Source organism: Somniosus microcephalus, chromosome 3 (genome assembly GCF_052327205.1).
Source record: "Somniosus microcephalus isolate GS21.2 chromosome 3, FLI_Smic_1.0, whole genome shotgun sequence".
Taxonomy (NCBI): Eukaryota; Metazoa; Chordata; class Chondrichthyes; order Squaliformes; family Somniosidae; genus Somniosus; species Somniosus microcephalus.
In genome coordinates, this window is record NC_140989.1 from 51213081 (window position 1) to 51232725 (window position 19645).

The 19645-nt window shown below is 46.0% G+C and overlaps 1 protein-coding gene across 1 annotated transcript in view; it reads right to left on the minus strand.

Annotated features, from left to right (window-relative positions):
* Positions 1-19645, minus strand: part of LOC147121052 (tetratricopeptide repeat protein 7A-like) — a 408967-nt gene that overhangs the window by 231793 nt on the left and 157529 nt on the right. The window contains exon 11 of the mRNA XM_085980379.1: positions 12436-12540. Within this exon, the coding sequence (XP_085836505.1) occupies positions 12436-12540 (105 nt within the window). The remainder of the gene's footprint in view (positions 1-12435; positions 12541-19645) is intronic.

The window sequence follows — 19645 nt, forward strand, 5'->3', positions numbered from 1 at the left end:
TAGCTTCATTCCCTAAAACTAAGTCCAGAACCGCCCCCCTTCCCTTGTTGGGTTTACTGCATACTGGCTAAAAAAGTTCTCCTGGATGCATTTTAGGAATTCCGCACCTTCTATACCCTTCACACTAATTTTATCCCAGTTAATATTGGGGTAGTTGAAATCCCCTACTATTACTGCCCTATAGTTTTTGCACTTCTCAGAAACTAGTCTACATATTTGTTCTTCTATCTCCCTCTCACTGTTTGGGTGTCTGTAGTACACTCCCAGCAGTGTGATCGCCCCCCCCCCCCCCAGCTCACCTCTCCCCCTTGATCCTCTCTCTCCCCCCTTTGATTCCCTCTCTTCTCCCCTTTGATCCCCTCTTCTCCCCCTTTGATCCCCTCTTCTCCCCCTTTGATCCTCTCTTCTCCCCCCTTTGATCCTCTCTTCTCCCCCTTTGATCCCCCCTCTTCTCCCCCTTTGATTCCCTCTCTTCTCCCCTTTTGATCCCCTCTCTTCTCCCCCCTTTGATCCTCTCTTCTCCCCCTTTGATCCTCTCTTCTCCCCCCCTTTGATCCCCCTCTTCTCCCCCTTTGATCCCCTCTCTTCTCCCCCTTTGATCCCCCCTCTTCTACCCCCTTTGATCCCCCCTCTTCTACCCCCTTTGATCCCCTCTCTTCTCCCCCTTTGATCCTCTCTTCTCCCCCCTTTGATCCTCTCTTCTACCCCCTTTGATTCCCTCTCTTCTCCCCCTTTGATCCTCTCTTCTCCCCCTTTGATCCTCTCTTCTCCCGCTTTGATCCTCTCTTCTCCCCCCTTTGATCCCCTCTCTTCTCCCCCTTTGATCCCCTCTCTTCTCCCCCCTTTGATCCTCTCTTCTACCCCCTTTGATTCCCTCTCTTCTCCCCCCTTTGATCCCCTCTCTTCTCCCCCCTTTGATCCCCTCTCTTCTCCCCCCCTTTGATCCCCTCTCTTCTCCCCCCCTTTGATCCCCTCTCTTCTCCCCCCTTTGATCTCCCTCTCTTCTCCCTTTGATCTATGATAAAATTGACCCTTAGTGTTAGGGGGATTAAATACGTGGGGTTACGGGGATAGGGTGGGATATGTGTTGGTGTAGGGGTTACGGGATCGGGCGGGATATGTGTCGGTGCCAGGCTCAATGGGCCGAAATGGCCTCTATCTGCACTGTGGGGTTTCTGTGATTCTGTGATTCTTCTCCCCCCTTTGATCCCCTCTCTTCTCCCCCTTTGATCCTCTCTTCTCCCCCCTCTGATCCCCTCTCTTCTCCCCCCTTTGATCCTCTCTTCTACCCCCTTTGATTCCCTCTCTTCTCCCCCTTTGATCCCCTCTCTTCTACCCCCTTTGATTCCCTCTCTTCTCCCCCCTTTGATCCCTCTTCTCCCCTTTGATCCCTCTCTTCTCCCCTTTGATCCCCCTCTTCTCCCCCCTTTGATCCCCTCTCTTCTCCCCTTTGATCCCCCCTCTTCTCCCTTTGATCCCCCCTCTTCTCCCCCCTTTGATCCCCTCTCTTCTCCCCTTTGATCCCCCCCTCTTCTCCCCCCTTTGATCCCCTCTTCTCCCCTTTGATCCCCTCTCTTCTCCCCTTTGATCCCCCCTTTGATCCCCTCTCTTCTCCCTTTGGTCCCCTCTCTTCTCCCCCCTTTGATCCCCCCTCTTCTCCCCTTTGATTCCCTCTCTTCTCCCCCTTTGATCCCCTCTTCTACCCCCTTTGATCCCCTCTCTTCTACCCCCTTTGATCCCCTCTCTTCTCCCCCCTTTGATCCCCTCTCTTCTCCCCCCTTTGATCCCCTCTCTTCTCCCCCCTTTGATCCCCTCTCTTCTCCCCCCTTTGATCCCCTCTCTTCTCCCCCCTTTGATCCCCTCTCTTCTCCCCCCTTTGATCCTCTTTTCTCCCCCCTCTGATCCCCTCTCTTCTCCCCCCTTTGATCCTCTCTTCTACCCCCTTTGATTCCCTCTCTTCTCCCCCTTTGATCCCCTCTCTTCTACCCCCTTTGATTCCCTCTCTTCTCCCCCCTTTGATCCCCTCTTCTCCCCTTTGATCCCCCCTCTTCTCCCCCCTTTGATCCCCTCTTCTCCCCTTTGATCCCCTCTCTTCTCCCCTTTGATCCCCCCTCTTCTCCCCCCTTTGATCCCCTCTCTTCTCCCCTTTGATCCCCCCTCTTCTCCCCCCTTTGATCCCCCCTCTTCTCCCCTTTGATCCCCTCTCTTCTCCCCCCTTTGATCCCCCCTCTTCTCCCCTTTGATTCCCTCTCTTCTCCCCCTTTGATCCCCTCTTCTACCCCCTTTGATCCCCTCTCTTCTACCCCCTTTGATCCCCTCTCTTCTCCCCCTTTGATCCCCTCTTCTACCCCCTTTGATCCCCTCTCTTCTACCCCCTTTGATCCCCTCTCTTCTACCCCCTTTGATCCCCTCTCTTCTACCCCCTTTGATCCCCCTCTTCTCCCCCTTTGATTCCCTCTCTTCTCCCCCTTTGATTCCCTCTTCTCCCCCCTTTGATCCCCCCTCTTCTCCCCCTTTGATTCCCTCTTCTCCCCCCTTTGATCCCCCCTCTTCTCCCCCTTTGATTCCCTCTCTTCTCCCCCTTTGATTCCCTCTTCTCCCCCCTTTGATCCCCCCTCTTCTCCCCCTTTGATTCCCTCTCTTCTCCCCCCTTGATTCCATCTCTTCTCCCCCATTCCTCCCCTTCAATCCCCTCTCTTCCCGTCCCCGTCCCACCCGAATCCCTGACCATCACCGCACGGAACTGAGGAAAGCGTGCCGGTGCAGGCTGCAGCCGCACAGTTTGGTGCTGCGCATGTGCGACCACATCAAATGCATATGCGTGGTACCAAACGGGCGTGCATGCGCAGAAACAAGCAGTGCAAATAATCACTCCGAAACACATTAGGTCTCATCACATGCAAACAAATTGAAAACTTTCCAATTTGGCAGATTTGTTTTAAAATCCTTTTGGTGCACATTTTCTTTCCACACCCACTCAGCTCTACACCACCTTCCTCTCACTTGGAAAACCAGTACAGGTTTGTTGTCATTAACCTCAGTTCTCAGGGAGAGTCTCGATGTCCAAGTGGAGCTGAAAGTATCCTTTTAGCTTCACTTCAGCTCTACCTCAAATCTCCGTCGTGTACCACGTGAGGATTACAGGTATTGGCTAAACTGCAGGTGAGCAGTCAACGGATCCCTATAATTTATGCAGATGGTATGGTCACAGGTGAGGCAAGACACCGTTCTTTCACTAGTCGAAGCAGAGATTACATGACAGGCTAAATACACTTCTCTTCCACCTCTCAGACCCAAGTTCAAATCTAGCCCAGGCTGATTGGATGAAAACTATTCTCTCTACCAGCTGTAAGGTTCAATTTTATGTTTTACATACAATTACAACATGGAAACAGGCTATTCGGCCCAACCAGACCAGTTGAAGTCCTAATCCCATGTGGCCACTCTGTTCCTATTCCCTTTTCCTTCAATAATCTATCTAACCTCTGCTTACATGTGGACGTGGCCGCTGCTACAATCACTAACTCTGGTACTGCATTTCACAGCCTCACAACCCTCTGTGACAAAAAGTTTCTCCCGCTCTCTGGCCTACATCTCTTACATTTAACTCTTACGTTAACTCTGTTTCTCTTTCCACGGATGCTGCCTGGCCTGCTGAGTATTTCCAGCATTTTCTGTTGTTATTTCTATTATATTTAACCTTGTATCAATGTCCCCTTGTTGTAGACACCCCAATCGCTGAAAACAGTCTGTTTCTATTGGCTCTGCCCCATCCCTTCATAATTTTAAACACCTATCAAATCACCCCTCAATCTCCTTGGTCTTAATGAAAGCAATTTTCAAGACTTTCTTCATATTTGTATTTCCTCTAAACATTACATAGAAATTATTACAGTACAGAAACAGGCCATTCGGCCCAACTGGTCTATGCCAGTGTTTATACTCCACACCAGCCTCCTCAGCATATCATTCTGAAGTATCCTAGTGAATCTGTGGTATACCCTCTCGTTGCCTCAACATCCTTCCTATAGTCTGGCACCCAAAACTGCACATAGTTCTCCAACAGTAGTATTACTAAAGTTTTATATAGATTCATAATTACATCTCAACTTCTATATTCTATGCCACTTTTTATGGCCTTAACCACTTGAGGTGCAGGTTTAATGTCTTATGAACAAGAACCTCAAATCCCTCTGCTCTTCCACATTACCCAGCTTCCCCCAAAGTATAATTATTACTTTCATTATTTTAACTAATACTGTATGTACCACCTCACATTTACAGAAATTGAATTCCATCTGCCACTTTTCTGCCCATTCCACCATCTTAACAATATCCCCTTGCAGCTTCATCTGGTCCTCAGGATTATTTACTATGCCCCCTATTGTAGAATCATCAGCAGATTTGGACACCACTCCCTCTAGCCCATGTAGCCTATATCCAAATCATTGATGTACACAGTGAATAGAAGCAAACACAGAACAGAAACCCGCGAGACACCCAATCTTCTGAAAATTATCCCCAATGTCTTCAGGAAAGGAGTTGAAAGAGGTGAAAATTGTGAAAAAATTGAACGGTACCTTGGCCAGTACTATCGTTTGTAATGCACCCTGCTGGGTGTTTCATAAAGGTTAGAGATGTGGCATTTCTTTTGTGGTTGGTATTTAAAAAGTATATTGTATTTTGGGATAGGACCACATTTCAGTTTGGAAAATACAGTCAGCAAGGGGCGCAAATCAGTCACAATTCCAACAGGAATAGGGGGGCGGGTGGGGAAGCTGCAAATAGGTTCAGAACCCGCGTCCTACAAGTCGCTGCCCAGCATAATTTGCCCCAAAGTTGCATAGTCGGGTGGGCAGGGGGGCTTAAGTCCACTCTCTTTACAGACTTCAGGGCATGTTTGGGGATGTTCATGGGCTACCCTGGGAATTCATAGAATCTTAAAAATTTATGGCACAGAAGGAGGCCATTCAGCCCATCGTGTCTGTACTGGCCGAAAAAGAGCTATCCAACCTAATCCCGCTTTCCCACTCTTGGTCTATAGCCTTGCAGGTTACAGCACTTCAAGTGCATATCCAAGTAACTTGTTATTGACCTCTCTGCTAGGGGAAATACGTCCTTCCTATCCACTCTATCAGGGCCCTTCATAATTTTATACACCTGAATTAAATCTCCCTTCAGCCTCCTCTGTTCCAAAGAAAACAACCCCAGCCTATCCAATCTCTCCTCATAGCTAAATTTCTCCAGTCTTGGCAACATCCTCGTAAATCTCCTCTGTACCCTCTCTATTGTAATCACATCTTAATTGAGTCAATGTCACCCCGATAGGCTCAGCAGAAGGACTGAATACCTTCTAATACTACCCCTCCATGGGGAATGAAGATTTTTTATTCTAGCAATCATTGGCCCGATAAGGGCCCCTGTACTGTCACTCTAGTGACAAAGCAGCGTGGGTGCCCAATCACATCTCCGTCCCTCAATAGGGTCCACGGAAGTTCTAGCCTGCTACTTTTAGGTGCTTGGGTCCCAGTGGTGGCTTGCAATAGTACTTTTCTTATACAATTGAAAGGAATAGGAGTATGAATGTATCAGCAAAGCCCTTAGCCAGGATACATTCCACCTGCTCCCCTTATACTCCCACTGATGGTCAAAGGGAATACGTTTGTGTTTTACTGTTAAACAGAACTTCACTACGCTATTTTAGCATAAGTGCATCTGTGCAAATAAAAGTTTGAATTTAAAAAAAGCTTAAACATCTTAAATCTATGTTTAACTTTTAATACCCTGGTTTTAAATTGTATTTTTTTTTTAAACTTTGTTTAGGCTGTGTTTATAAAAATTTACCTTTTGGAGATCAGTTCCACACTTACAATGTATTACTGTAAATGGGAGTTAGTCATGCTTGACAGTCAGCCAGTGTAGCACATGCTTATAAAGTAATTTGTGCTGGTTAATATATTTGGGAAGATGTAGCGACAAATTAAACTAACACCAGCTGCAGTGCCGGATGGAGAATGTCTGTGCCATACAACAGCCTCCCACCCCCATACAGTAAATATCCTTCCGACGGCTGCAGTCATTACGTGAACCGAAGCAACACATTGGGGTAGTAAGTAACTAGCACTCAAAAGACAAACATACCAAGAGCACAATCCAATATTAGAACCTTCTAAATAGATGTCAACCGTGGCTCCGAGTTAGAAAAATATTTTAATTCTTTTCTAACCAATTTGGCAATTTTCTCTCCTGAAGCCAATGACTATGGCAATGTAAACATCTAGGCACTAGTAGTCACCCTCTACTATCTCACCCAAGTAGCCATTTTTCATGTGTGAGCATAGGCAGTGAGCATTGTTAAGGTTATTTGAATATTTGGCATAATTCTGTCTTCATCCAGTGCCCACCTTCATGCATTTTAAAGCGGTAGTCACCGGCTAGGTAGCACAAGTAATCGCCCTGCCGACTTTCTCCACCCTACAGTGCCACTGGAGCAACAACAGCTAACAACACAGCACAGAAATCAAACCATGATGGCCCTGCCACACACTGTTTTTATCAACTGAGGCATGAGTTGAGCTAATATTTGAAAACTGAATGCTTCCCTGGTATATTACAAGTTACATTATGAGATGCTCGCAGATACTTGGTTTGTGTCTTACAAATAATTCTGTATGTTATCACAACTAAAAATGAGGGTTCATAGGGACATGGGTCTGATTTTCATGGTAAGCTGGAGCCTCTCTGGTCATTCCTTGGCTTAGGGTCACAGCTATGGATTTAGCAATTACATCTCAATAGTGAAAACTTCAGGTACTAATCCAAGACCCACATTAAACATTTGCTTTGCTCGCTGCCTCTAACTGGATTCAAGAGGTCTATGATCTGCTGCAGTGTCAGCACTGCCAACCATTGATGAGATAGTTGCTCTCCAAGATACAGCAGTGTACATTGGTATGATACTCAGCATTGCAGTGTGGGAGTTGACAGTTCAACTAGGACAAGAAATTGGGCTTCAAAACAAAATTTCATTAGAGTGGTATACAAAAGCACAGAGTAGCAAGGTAATAGAACGTACTCTGGGCAGGGGACTCAATGACCATCACCAAGAGTGGCTCGGTAGCACCACTACTGACCAAGCTGGCCGAGTCCAGAAGGACATAGCTGCCGGATTGGGCCTGCAGTAGGTGGTGAGAGAACTAACATGAGGGAAAAACCTACTTGACCTTGTCCTCACCAATCTATCTGTCGCAGATGATTCTGTCTATGACAACATCGGTAGCAGTGACCACCGCACAGTCCTTGTGGACACAAAGTCCCATCTTCACACTGAGGACACCCTCCATCGTGTTGTGTGGCACTACCACTGTGCAAAATGGAATAGATTCAGAACAGATCTAGCAGCTCATAACTGGGCATCCATGAGGCGCAGTGGGCCATCAGTAGCAGCAGAAATGTATTCCATCGCAATATGTAACCTCATGGCCCAGCATATTCCTCATTCTACCATTACCATCAAGCCAGGGAACCAACCCTGGTTCAATGAGGAGTGTAGAACAGCATGCCAGGAGCAGCACCAGGTGTAACTAAAAATGAGGTGACAACCTGGTGAAGCTACAACACAGGACTACATGCATGCTTATCAGCAGAGAGCTAAGCGATCCCACAAGCAACCAATCAAAACAAAGCTCTGCAGTCCTGCCACATTCAGTCATGAATGGTGATGGACAATTAAACATCTAACGGGGGGAGGAGGCTCCATGAATATCCCCATCCTCAATGGTGGCAGAGCCCAGCACAGGAGTGCAAATGACAAAGCTGAAGTGTCGAGTGGATGATCCATCTCAGCCACCTCCTGAGGTCCCCACCATCACAGAAGCCAGTCTTCAGCCAATTCGATTCACTCCACATGATATCAAGAAACGGTTGAGCGCACTGGATAGAGCAAAGTCTATGGGCCCCAACAACACCCCAGCTGTAGTGGTGAAGTCTTGTGCTGCAGAACTAGCCGTGCCTCTAGCCAAACTGTTCTAGTACAGCTACAACACCGGCATCTATCCAACAAAGTGGAAAACTGCTCAGGTAAGTCCTGTCCATAAAAAGCATGACAAATCCAATCTGACCAATTACCGCCCCATCAGTCTACACTCAATCATCAGCAAAGTGATGGAAGGGGTCATTGACAACGCTATTAAGTGGCACTTACTCACCAATAACCTGCTCATCGATGCTCAGTTTGGGTTCTGCCAGGACCACTCCGCTCCCGACCTCACTACAGCCTTGGTCCTAACCGGGACAAAAGAGCTGAATTCCAGAGGCGAGGCGAGAATGATTGCCCTCGACATCAAGGCAGCATTTGACTGAATGTGGCATCAAACAGCCCTAGTTAAACTGAAATCAATGAGAATCAGAGGGAAAACTCTTCACTGGCTGGAGTCATACCTAGCACAAAGGAAGATGGTTGTGGTGGTTGCAGGTCAATCATCACAGCCTCAGGACATCGCTGCAGGAGTTCCTCAGGGCTGTGTCCTAAGCCCAACCATTTTCAGCTGCTTCAATGACCTTTCTTCTATCATAAGGTCAGAAATGGGGATGCTTGCTGATGATTACAGTGTTCAGCGCCATTCACAACTCCTCAGATAATGAAGCAGTCAGTGTCCGCATGCAGCAAGACCTGTAAACTTTCAGGCTTGGGCTGATAAGTGGCAAATAACATTCACGCCACGCAAGTGCCAGGCAATGACCACCTCCAACAAGAGAACATCTAACCACCTCCACTTGGCATTCAATGGCGTTACCACCATCAACATCCTAGGGGTCACCATTGACCAGAAACTCAACTGGACCAGCCACACAAATACTGTGGCTACAAGAGCAGGTCAGAGGCTGGGTATTCTACAACGAGTGACTCACCTCCTGACTCCCCATCTACAAGGCACAAGTCAAGAGTGTGATGAAATACGCTCCAGTTGCCTGGATGAGTGCAGCTCCAACACTCAAGAAGCTCAACACCATCCAGGACAAAGCAGCCCACTTTATTGGCACCCCATCCATGACCTTATACATTAATTCCCTCCACCACCAGCGCACCATGGCTGCAATGTGTATAGCATCTACAAGATGCACTGCAGCAACTCGCCAAGACTTCTTCGACAGCACCTTCCAAATCTGCGACCTCTACCATCTAGAAGGACAAGGGCGTCAGGCACATGGGAACACCACCACCTCCAAGTTCCCCTCCAAGTTACACACCATCCTGACTTGGAAATATATCGCCTTTCCAGCATCATCGCTGGCTCAAAATCATGGAACTCGCTGCCTTACAGCACTGTGAGGGTACCTTCACCACACGGACTACAGCGGTTCAATGCGGCAGCCCACCACTACCTTCTCGAGGGCTGTTTGGGATGGGCAATAAATGCTGGCCTAGTGCCACGGCATCCTTTACAGCCACCTGAGAGAGCAGACGGGGTCTCGGTTTAACATCTCATCCGAAAGACGGCACCTCAGACAGTGCAGCGCCCCCTCAGTACTCCACTGGAGTGTCAACCTAGATTTTTGTGCTCAAGTCTCTGGAGTGGGACGTGAATCCACAACCTTCTGACTCAGAGGTGAGAGTGCTACCAACTGAACCACGGCTGACAGAGAATTTGACTTCAAGCCCGATTTTGCATCACGGTATAACTATAAACTGCGCAGGGTGGGTGGGTGGGGTGGGTGAGGCGCGGGGGAGAGGAGTGAAAAGGTATTAGCCAGGGTTCTTGCTCCTCAATGTTGTCCCGTGACTCCTGCTGGGAAATGCACAAGTAGATGCCAGGCAAGGACAGGATCAGGCTCGGCTCTGGTGCACCCAAACGCAACGTGCACGAACAGCCTGACAACAGTCACTTACATAGCACACACACGCACACATGCATTAATCTCAGCCAACATCGCCTGGAGAACGGCAGCAACTGCAGGTGGGGATACCTCTTTCCACAGGGAAGCAGAGAGGATTAAACTCCCTCGTGCATTCTGGGCAGGTCAGACACCAGTGCAGACTTGGGAACAGCCTGTCCTTTCAGATGCAAAATGGTGCATCGCACGAAGTGGGGTGGCTTGGGGGGGGGGGGGGGGGGGGGGAGGGGGGGAGGGCAATCTGCTTACTAAGCATGATATGATCAGACAACTAATTACATCTGAAGCAGATTTACAAAATGTCTGTTTCTCGCTCTGCTAACCAATATCATAATGAGAATCAATTAGAAATCGTCATTATCCACTTCCCCCACCACCACAAACTTTTAACAAGCCTGCACATTTGGAAGTGCTGACAAAGGATATGAAAGCGGTATTTCTCCTTGAAGGTTTCAGGAGACGGTATTGCAGGTGCTGCTTGATTATACCACAGAAACATCATTAGAGGCGGCAGAGGCCAATGCAGATCCTGTCAGTAATAATTAACCTTCCCCACTCTGGCTACCACCTCTGCAGCACTGCTGATACACCCATGTGAGTCGCTCTGAACTATACATGATTAAAATAGATGAAATGCTGACTACACATTCGGCTGAGAGCCTCACATTCCACTGCAGGCCGGGAAGAAAGGCAATTTGCCAAGTTTTTAAATGCATGCAGTCCATTTTTCTCTTTAGCACTTACAACTAATCTGCTAGACCATAAAAATGGTAGAATTAGTAAGGGGGTTTATAATAAAAAAATGAAATAACCAGATTTATGCTCATTTTCATGAACCTTTTCTTAAAATCACAAAAATCGCTGCAACTTTGTACAGGCTAGGCTACAGACAAAATTGTTTAATCCAGACAGGTACTTGATCCAGGCCTACAATTCCTGTTAATTAATTATGTTCCTTCCCATTTCCCCCTCTTTCTACAGAATGCCAATGCACTAAAAACTCTGTCAAATTCCAGTATTTTGAACCCCTCTTGATCTGTAGCATCATTAAGAATGCTCCTCCCAACAGACTGTGTGTCAACTGCACGGTCACAGACATTCGCTGCCTTTTAATTGCAGGTTGGTGTCGGGTGGATTCGCAGTGGTGAATAACTGCAATAACATTTCCGAGAAGATAAAGATAAAAGGGCTATGAAATTTTTCCCCAGCCCTCAAAAGGTAACCCAGTGAAGCCCACAAAATCAATTTTGGAAACCAATAGCTATATTATCAGACCTCCCGTGGCATGGCTCATGATGAGTCTGCGGATACACTGCTTTATCAGCAAAGTGATGCTGTGATAGGGATTTCAAATGTTAAGTGTTCTGCTTGTGCTCTGCCTGTGCACTAACGTGACATGACTGATTCCCTTTGTGCAGATCAAATTCACTGCCTGCTTTGTTTGAGCAGATCATGGCCAGTAAGCGCCTACAAAAATCATAAAAGCAATACAAATGTGGATCTTTGTAAACATCAGGGTGAGCAAATAAATCTCTCCAAAAATCAGGCAGTAAATCTATTCTGCAAAATCCTAATTCAAGTAGGATGTCTTCATGCAAAATTTATTCATAAGAATTCTCTTAAAAGAAATGTCACTTTGTGTTCCAAGAAATTTAACAGAACCTTTTTTGCTCTCGAAACTGAGTTAGGTAGAGTTCATGATAGAGTGGATTGTAGACAGACTGTGGAATGAGTGGGCTTAATCGGCCAAATTATCTTTCCTTGTTCCATGCTTCCTTATGGCAAATTATATTATATTGTCAAATTGCTCCTACTAATAATACAACAGGAGTGTCAAAACTAAAACTACTGTGACACAATGCTTCCATGTTACAACAAAGCTCAACTCACAAGCACTACGATACTTAAAGTACATGATGAAACAGCAACTAACTGCTACAAGCAAGTAATATAAGGTGGGGCTGGAAGTTGGAAATATTGGTGCCGAGTAGGACCTACTGCTAAACCTGGATCCCCGATGACAGAAGCAATGTTAACAGTGACCATTAAGAAGGCAATACCAGAACCAAAGACAAGGGGAATTCATATGGTTACAACTGGCCAATCAATTAATGCCACTATTATGGCCAAGTTTACATGACTTCATATGATACAACAGGAAACATTTTTCTCTATATTATTATAAGAGGGAAAACAAAATGTGTGAACTCCTTATATGACAAGAGAGTTATAAAAATGTTTTTTTTTTATTCATTCACGGGATGTGAGCGTCGCTGGCAATTATTGCCCATCCCCAATTGCCCTTGTAAAGGTGGTAGTGAGCCAGCTGTATACCAAAAGTATACAGTTTACTAGGCTATTCACCAACTTTCTTATAAACCTTTATTTTTAATACAAAAAACAGCAATTTCCTAGGATATTCATTACACTATACACGTCACCGAATACTGTACAGAGAAAAATACTATAAATGGCTTCTACGCAGTGATGTACGGCTGTTTCCTGTAGTACATAAAAGGATTAGGTGAGGGATACACTTACCCATTGCAGAGACCCAATGCAGACCTTGGCAGCCATGAGTGGTATGCTTGGATCGTTGGGATGGAGTTTTGCACATTCTCTGAGAGCAGACACAGCCCACGTCGACTGAAAATTAAACAAGACGATAATCCAAAATTATTTTTTCTCGTGAATATATTTTGTTTACTTTCAGCACAATTGAGTTTCACGTCATTCAGAAAGGAAACATTAACAAATCTATTGAAATAATATTTAATATACTGAATGTAAAGCTCGGCACAATTAACCACCATGAAAACAAAGCCTATCCAAAGAATGATGTGGCGTATTTCTCCTAGATACCGTATGTCCAGTATAGAGCTAATTGTTTCAATGCAAAGCATATTACAGTAGTAAAAAAGAAAACAAATATTAATGAGCCTGAAAGGGAAATAAAAGGAAACAGGTTAGTTATTCCATAATTGGTACATATCCTTCTTCCTGCTTAGGTTTTTCTTCTCGAATTCTCTTTCCTCTCTCAAAAGGAGTGATCATGCGGACATATTTTTCACAAGCAACAGCGGGCCTTTGGTATACTTCACCCAAATGACCACTCTTCATGTGTGAGCTGGGTGTTAGCACGCTATTCAATTATGGATTTTGGGGGGGTGGGGGGGGGGGGGGGGAGAAGATATTGCAGCCAGGCCTAATTCTATCCTCATCTGATATCCACAAGTATTCCAACAGGAAGTAATTGCATATCAGGAGCGGGACCCCTGGATTATTTTTCCATCCCTGTTGAATGGGCACTGAAAGTAACTTTAGTGCCTCTAACCTCACCCAGGATGAAATTAGCTAAGTCAGCACAGATCTTCCTTATCCTTGTGCCTCAGTACTAGGACAGGTGGTTGATTTGCCACTGAGTCGTCAGGGTGCCTCTTCCTTGCTCTGGTAAGCTTTAAATTCAAGTACAACATTGAGCTAGTGTCGCCCTTTAGAACGATTAACATCCTGACTTTGAATTTCCCAATCCCCCGCCATAATTTCAGTGGGAGATTCACAGAACCCCCACAGAAATGGCATAAACAGCTGTTTGCACAGATTCTCCAGGGATACTCCGATCTCTCGTCAAAGTTGCAGCGGGAATTGGGACAGCTCCTCTGGAAATTTGAGGCCCGTCTCTTTTTTTCCATGAATTGTTTTGGTATATTTGTTTAGACAGTAATTACTGATAACATCATCTGATCAGCTAACTAGGAGCCGTTACTGAGCCTGACAGTGTAAGACAGTTGAACTAAACACTGGTAAATTGCCATGATTTACCCAGCAGTGTTTCGTTTGAACCACAGAGTTCGTTATTGGCTTTGTGAGGAAGTTGAACTGACTGTTTCAAGCCAGGTTCACGAACAACGTCATCAACACAGCACTCACTGTTCAAGTGAAAATATTCCAAAAGTTAAGGAGAAGTGACAGGCAGAAAATGATCGGCTATTAGCATTTAATTATAATACATTGAAATGGTTTGACTTTTTTTCTTAAAACGAGGTAATAGTGACATTTAAAATGAAAAGACTCATTTGTAGCAGAGATTTTCTCTTAATTGCCAGAGCATTTGATTGATGTAGAATTAACACAAATAATATAAAGAGTTAGCCTTTAAAAAAAAAACTGTTCTATAGCTAAAGGAAGAAAAGAAATACATCCTCCTCATCGGGCATCCAGTTCAGCTCGAGTGATGGAGATAGTTGGAGCATAATGTAGCCCTCGCTCCACTGTGGCTCTCATTGTACTACGGGCTGCCTGAGCTAGCAGATGCGGAGGAATGTGTTCCTGCACAACAAGATCATATTTACCTTTCCTCACAAGATTTCTCGGCCATTTTTCTCCATTCTCTCTCTTGAAGGCACAGAGTCCCTGCTGTGGTACCAGTCAACAGGCTCTGTACCTTAGCTCAAGTGTTCATATGTGAGAACTGGTAGTGAACGCTGAAAGTCACGGAGGAAGGGGGACATCATAGTGGTGCCCAATACCATCCTCACCAGATACCCTCGCGTGCACTTCCAGCATTTGGTGGTAGACAGAAATCTAGTGCTGCTCGACCTGGCACACACCACACCCGCAATAGCCATCAGTTCTGTATCCTTCCATTCCCCTCATTCCTGACAGACTCCAAGAATTCATCAATGAAACAAACTCTACATTCCATCCTCCAGCTCTGCTAAACCCCAGGCTCTCCTCCACAGTGGTGTCAGCCCACAGGAACCAATCCCACCCCCTGTCAAATGCTGCTGAACTTCAGGACCTTCACCCCAGTGCTGGCAAATTCTGTTTCCAGTGATAGAAGGGTTGGTAACCACATACTATAAATGGCACGATTTTGAAAAATGTAGATGAGCATAGAGACCTTGGTGTCCATATACACAAATCCTTGACGGTGGCAGGGCAAGTTAATAAAGCATATTTGGTTACTTGGATCTATAAACAGAGGCATAGAATATAAAAGCAAAGAGGTCATGCTAGAACTTTATAAATCACTGGTTAGGCCTCAGCTGGAGTATTGTGGACAATCTGGGCACCACACTTCAGGAAAGATGCAAAGGCCTTAGAAAGGGTGCTGAGGAGGTTTACCAGGAAGTTACCAGTGATGAGGGACTTTAGTTATGAGGAGAGGTTGGTAAAGTTAGGATGGTTCTCCTTGGAACAGAGAAGGTTAAGAGGTGACCTAATAGAGGTTTTCAAGATGATGAGAGGTTTTGATAGAGTAGATCGAGAAAAACTATTCCCTCTGGCAAGTGGGTCAATAACCAGAGGTCATAGATTTAAAATCATTGGCAAAAGATTTAGCGAGAGATGAGGAGAAATGTTTCCACTCAGAGTTGACAGGATCTGGAATGCTCGATCTGAAAACAGGAGTAGGCCATTCGGCCCCTCGAGCCTGCTCCGCCATTCAATAAGATCATGGCTGATCTGATCTTGGCCTCAACGCCACTTTCCTGCCCGCTCCCCATAAACCTTGATTCCCCTGTTTTTCAAACATCTGTCTATCTCCACCTTGAATATATTCAATGACTCAGCCTCCACAGCTCTCTGGGGTAGAGAATTCCACAGATTCACGACCCTCAGAGAAGAAATTCCTCCTCATCTCCGTTTTAAATGGGTGACCCCTTATCCTGAAACTATACCCCCTAGTTCTAGATGCCCCCACGAGGGAAAACATCCTCTCAGCATCTACCCCGTCAAGCCCCCTCAGAATCTTACATGTTTCAATAAGATCACCACTCATTCTTCTAAACTCCAATGAGTACAGGCCCAACCTGCTCAACCTTTCCTCATAAGACAACCCCTTCAACTCAGGAATCAACCTAGTGAACCTTCTCTGAATTGCCTCCAATGCAAGTATATCCTTCTTTAAATAAGGAGACCAAAACTGTATGCAGTACTCCAGGTGTGGTCTCACCTACGCCCTGTACAGCTATAGCAAGACTTCCCTACTTTTATACTCCATCCCCCTTGCAATATAAGCCAATATTCCATTTGTCTTCCGAATTACTTGCTGCACCTGCATGCTAACTTTTTGTGATTCATGTACAAGGACACCCAGATCCCTCTGTACCGCAGCATTCTGTAGTCTCTCTCGTTTTAAATAATATTTTGCTTTTTTATTCTTCCTACCAAAGTAGATAACCTCACATTTTCCCACATTATACTCCATCTGCCAAATTTTTGCCCACTCACTTAACCTATCTATATCCCTTTAGGCTCTTTGGCCAAGAAATTCAGTGGGCTGCGCCACCCGTTAGCGCCTTAAGAGGGCGCTAAGTGGGTCGGAAGCCACTGGCCACGCCTCCCGTTAAATTTAGCGGGACGTTAATGGCGGCGCTAGCCATTAGCGCTGCACCGCTACCGATGACGTCATCGGTGTGCGCAGCGCCCCGATCACGATATTTAGTTGCGCCCCCTGCTTTAACGCCGGACGCTATTTCCGGCCGGTTCAGGGGGGCCTACCTGTGGCAGTAGAGGCGCTAATTAAAGGAGGTGCGGGGCGGCCGTTTTTTTTGCTGGCCACCTGCCAGCACCTCTCCGTGCTGCCATCCCCGGCCTCCTGAGCCCCCCCCGCGGAGTGCTGACTGCGTTCCAAGAGACCGGCACTTCTCCTCGGTGCCGGGCTCTTTTGCCGGCACTCGCGATCAAGAAGGGGAGGAAGGCCTGCAGTACCGCAGCGCGCCATGCCACAGCGTGTGGCACTGTGGCACGTTGTGCAGCAATCTTCAGCTGCAGCGCCCCAAGAGGGATGCGGGGTGCCTCCAGTAGCGCCACGCTTCCCTCTGGGGCGCGCAAAGTGAATTTCTGGCGGGCGGCCTCAACTACTTCCGTGGCGCTACTTTTAGCGCCCTGGCGAGGCTGGCGCCCCAAACGGGGCACTACTGAATTTCTAGGCCTTTGCGTACTCCTCACAACTTGCTTTCCCACCTATTTTTGTATCGTCAGCAAATGTGGCAACAGTACACAGTCCCTTCATCCAAGTCATTAATATAGATTGTAAATAGTTGAGGCCTCAGCACTGATCCCTGTGGCACCCCACTAGTTACAGTTTGCCAACCTGAAAATGACCCATTTATTCCGACTCTCTGTTTTCTGTTAGTTAGCCAAGCCTCTATCCAATCTAATATGTTACCCCCAACACCGTGAGCTCTTATCTTGTGCAGTAACCTTTTATGTGGCACCTTATCGAATGCCTTCTGGAAATCCAAATACACTACATCTACTGGTTCACCTTTATCCACCCTGCTCGTTACATTCTCAAAGAACTCTAGTAAATTTGTCAAACGCGATTTCCCTTTCATAAAACCATGTTGACTCTGCTTGATTGTCTTATGATTTTCTAAATGTCCTGCTATTACTTCCTTAATAATGGATTCCAGCATTTTCCCAATGACAGATGTTAGGCTAACTTTCCTGTTTTCTGTCTCCCTCCTTAAACTTACAGGGTTACGGACAAAAAGCAGGGGTGTGGGACTGAACAAGACTGCTCTTTCAAAGAGCCAGCACAGGCATGACAGGCCGAATGGCCCCCTTCTGTGCTGTAAGTTTCGATGATTCTATGAACCAGAGAACATAGATTTAAGGTAACTGGCAAAACAACCAGAGGCGACGTGAGGAAAAAAAAATTGTACAATGAGTTGTTGTGATCTGGAATGCACTGCCTGAAAGGGTGGTGGAAGGAGATTCATTAATAACTTTCAAAATGGAATTGGATAAATACTTGAAGGGGGGAAATTTGCAGGGCTATGGGGAAGAGCAGGGGAGTGAGACTAATTGGAGAGCTCTTTCAAAGAGCTGGCACAGGTACAATGGGCTAAATGACCTCCTTCTGTGCTGTATCATTCTATGATTCTGTGCACTAATCATCTGCCAAAGTGAGGTGTGTTCACCGCCACCTGCAGATGCGGGCAGGCTTCAGGCCATCTCTCATGCGACCAAACCTACCTCTGCATGTTGTCCTCTTCTAATCACATTATATAGGGGAACTCCAACATAGGAAACCCAATGGTGGAAACTTCCAATGGTAGATAAGATAATTTGAACAACTGACATAGAGGCTCATGAGAACCTAACTGCCGGCAAGTAAAGCACAAAAAATGAAATAGCTGAAATGCGCGCACCTCTATATCACCGAGTCCTCTTCATAACCTGCAGGATATTTATTGCAACCGAGCAACCTACCTCATACGGGCACGATATACATCGGACATCCTGCAGGCTTCTAAAATATTTAAATTATAAATTGCCCCCCCGCCCCCCCCACCCACCAGAAATTGCTTTGGGTGCAAAGTCGGTGGGCCTCCTGTGGGGCAAGGCTTCTGCCCATTTTCTGTTCCTGGTAGTCCATTTGATGCCACTACAAACAACAACTGGGAGCAGAAAAATCTAAGCCGATCCAGGCCTACATCTGGGCTCCAGACCCCCCACCCCATAACCCCCCTGCTCTTGTATTCTATGCCACGGCTAATAAAGGCAAGCATTCCGTATGCCTTCTTAACCACCTTATCTACTTGGCCTGCTACTTTCGGGGATCTGTGGACATGCACTCCAAGATCCCTTTGTTCCTCGACACTACTCAGTGCCCTACCATTTAATGTGTATTCCCTTTCCTTGTTAGCCCTCCCCAAATTACCTCGCACTTCTCCGGATTGAATTCCAATAGCCACTGTTCTGCCCACCTGACCAATTTATTGATATCTTCCTGCAGTCGACAGCTTCCTTCTTCAGTATCAACCACACAGCCGATTTTAGTATCATCTGCAAACTTCTTAATCATACCCCCTATATTCAAGTCAAGATCGTTGATATATACCTCAAAAAGCAAGGGACCTAGTACTGAGCCCTGCAGAACCCCACTGGAAACAGCCTTCCAGTCACAAAAACACCCATCAACCATTACCCTCTGCTTCCTGTCTCCGAGCCAGTTTTGAATCCAACTTGACACTTTGCCCTGGATCCCATGGGCTTTTAACTTCATGACCAGTCTGCCATGTGGAACCTTATCAAAAGCCTTGCTAAAGTCCATATACACTACATCAAATGCACTACCCTCATCTACCCTCTTTGTTACCTCTTCAAAAAATTCAATCAAGTTTGTCAGACACGACCTTCCCTCAACAAATCCGTGCTGACTATCCTTGATTAATGCGTGTCTTTCTAAATGAAGATTTATCCTGTCCTTCAGAATTCTTTCCAATAATTTTCCCACCACCGAGGTTAGGCTGACTGGCCTGTAATTACTTGGTCTATCCCTTTCTCCCTTTTTAAACAAGGGTACCACATTAGCAAATATTTGAGAAAGAAATATTTAAATGGTTATGGGGAAAGGAATGGGACTAAGTGGATAGCTCTTTCAGAGAGCAGGCACAGACATGATAGTCTCTGTACCGTGAAATGCTATGATCGGGAGAGATCACTTTGTATATTAATAAATATGCAAAATAATGAATAGTCTCTTTGCATAATTGCCCAGCATTTACTTAATTTATCTGTTAACTGCTTCTATACAAAGACAAATCTACTGCAACTGTTGAAGGCAAACTTCTGGACAATTTAATATGTGACAAGACCCAAGATGCACATTCATCTTTAAACTACCGCAGAGCTAATATCATTAATTCATAGCAAGTCGAGACAGAAATTAGGCCAACATTCAGGAAGCATTTTCAGTTCAGTCCCTTGGCTGCTGGTTAATGAAGGAAGATGTTAT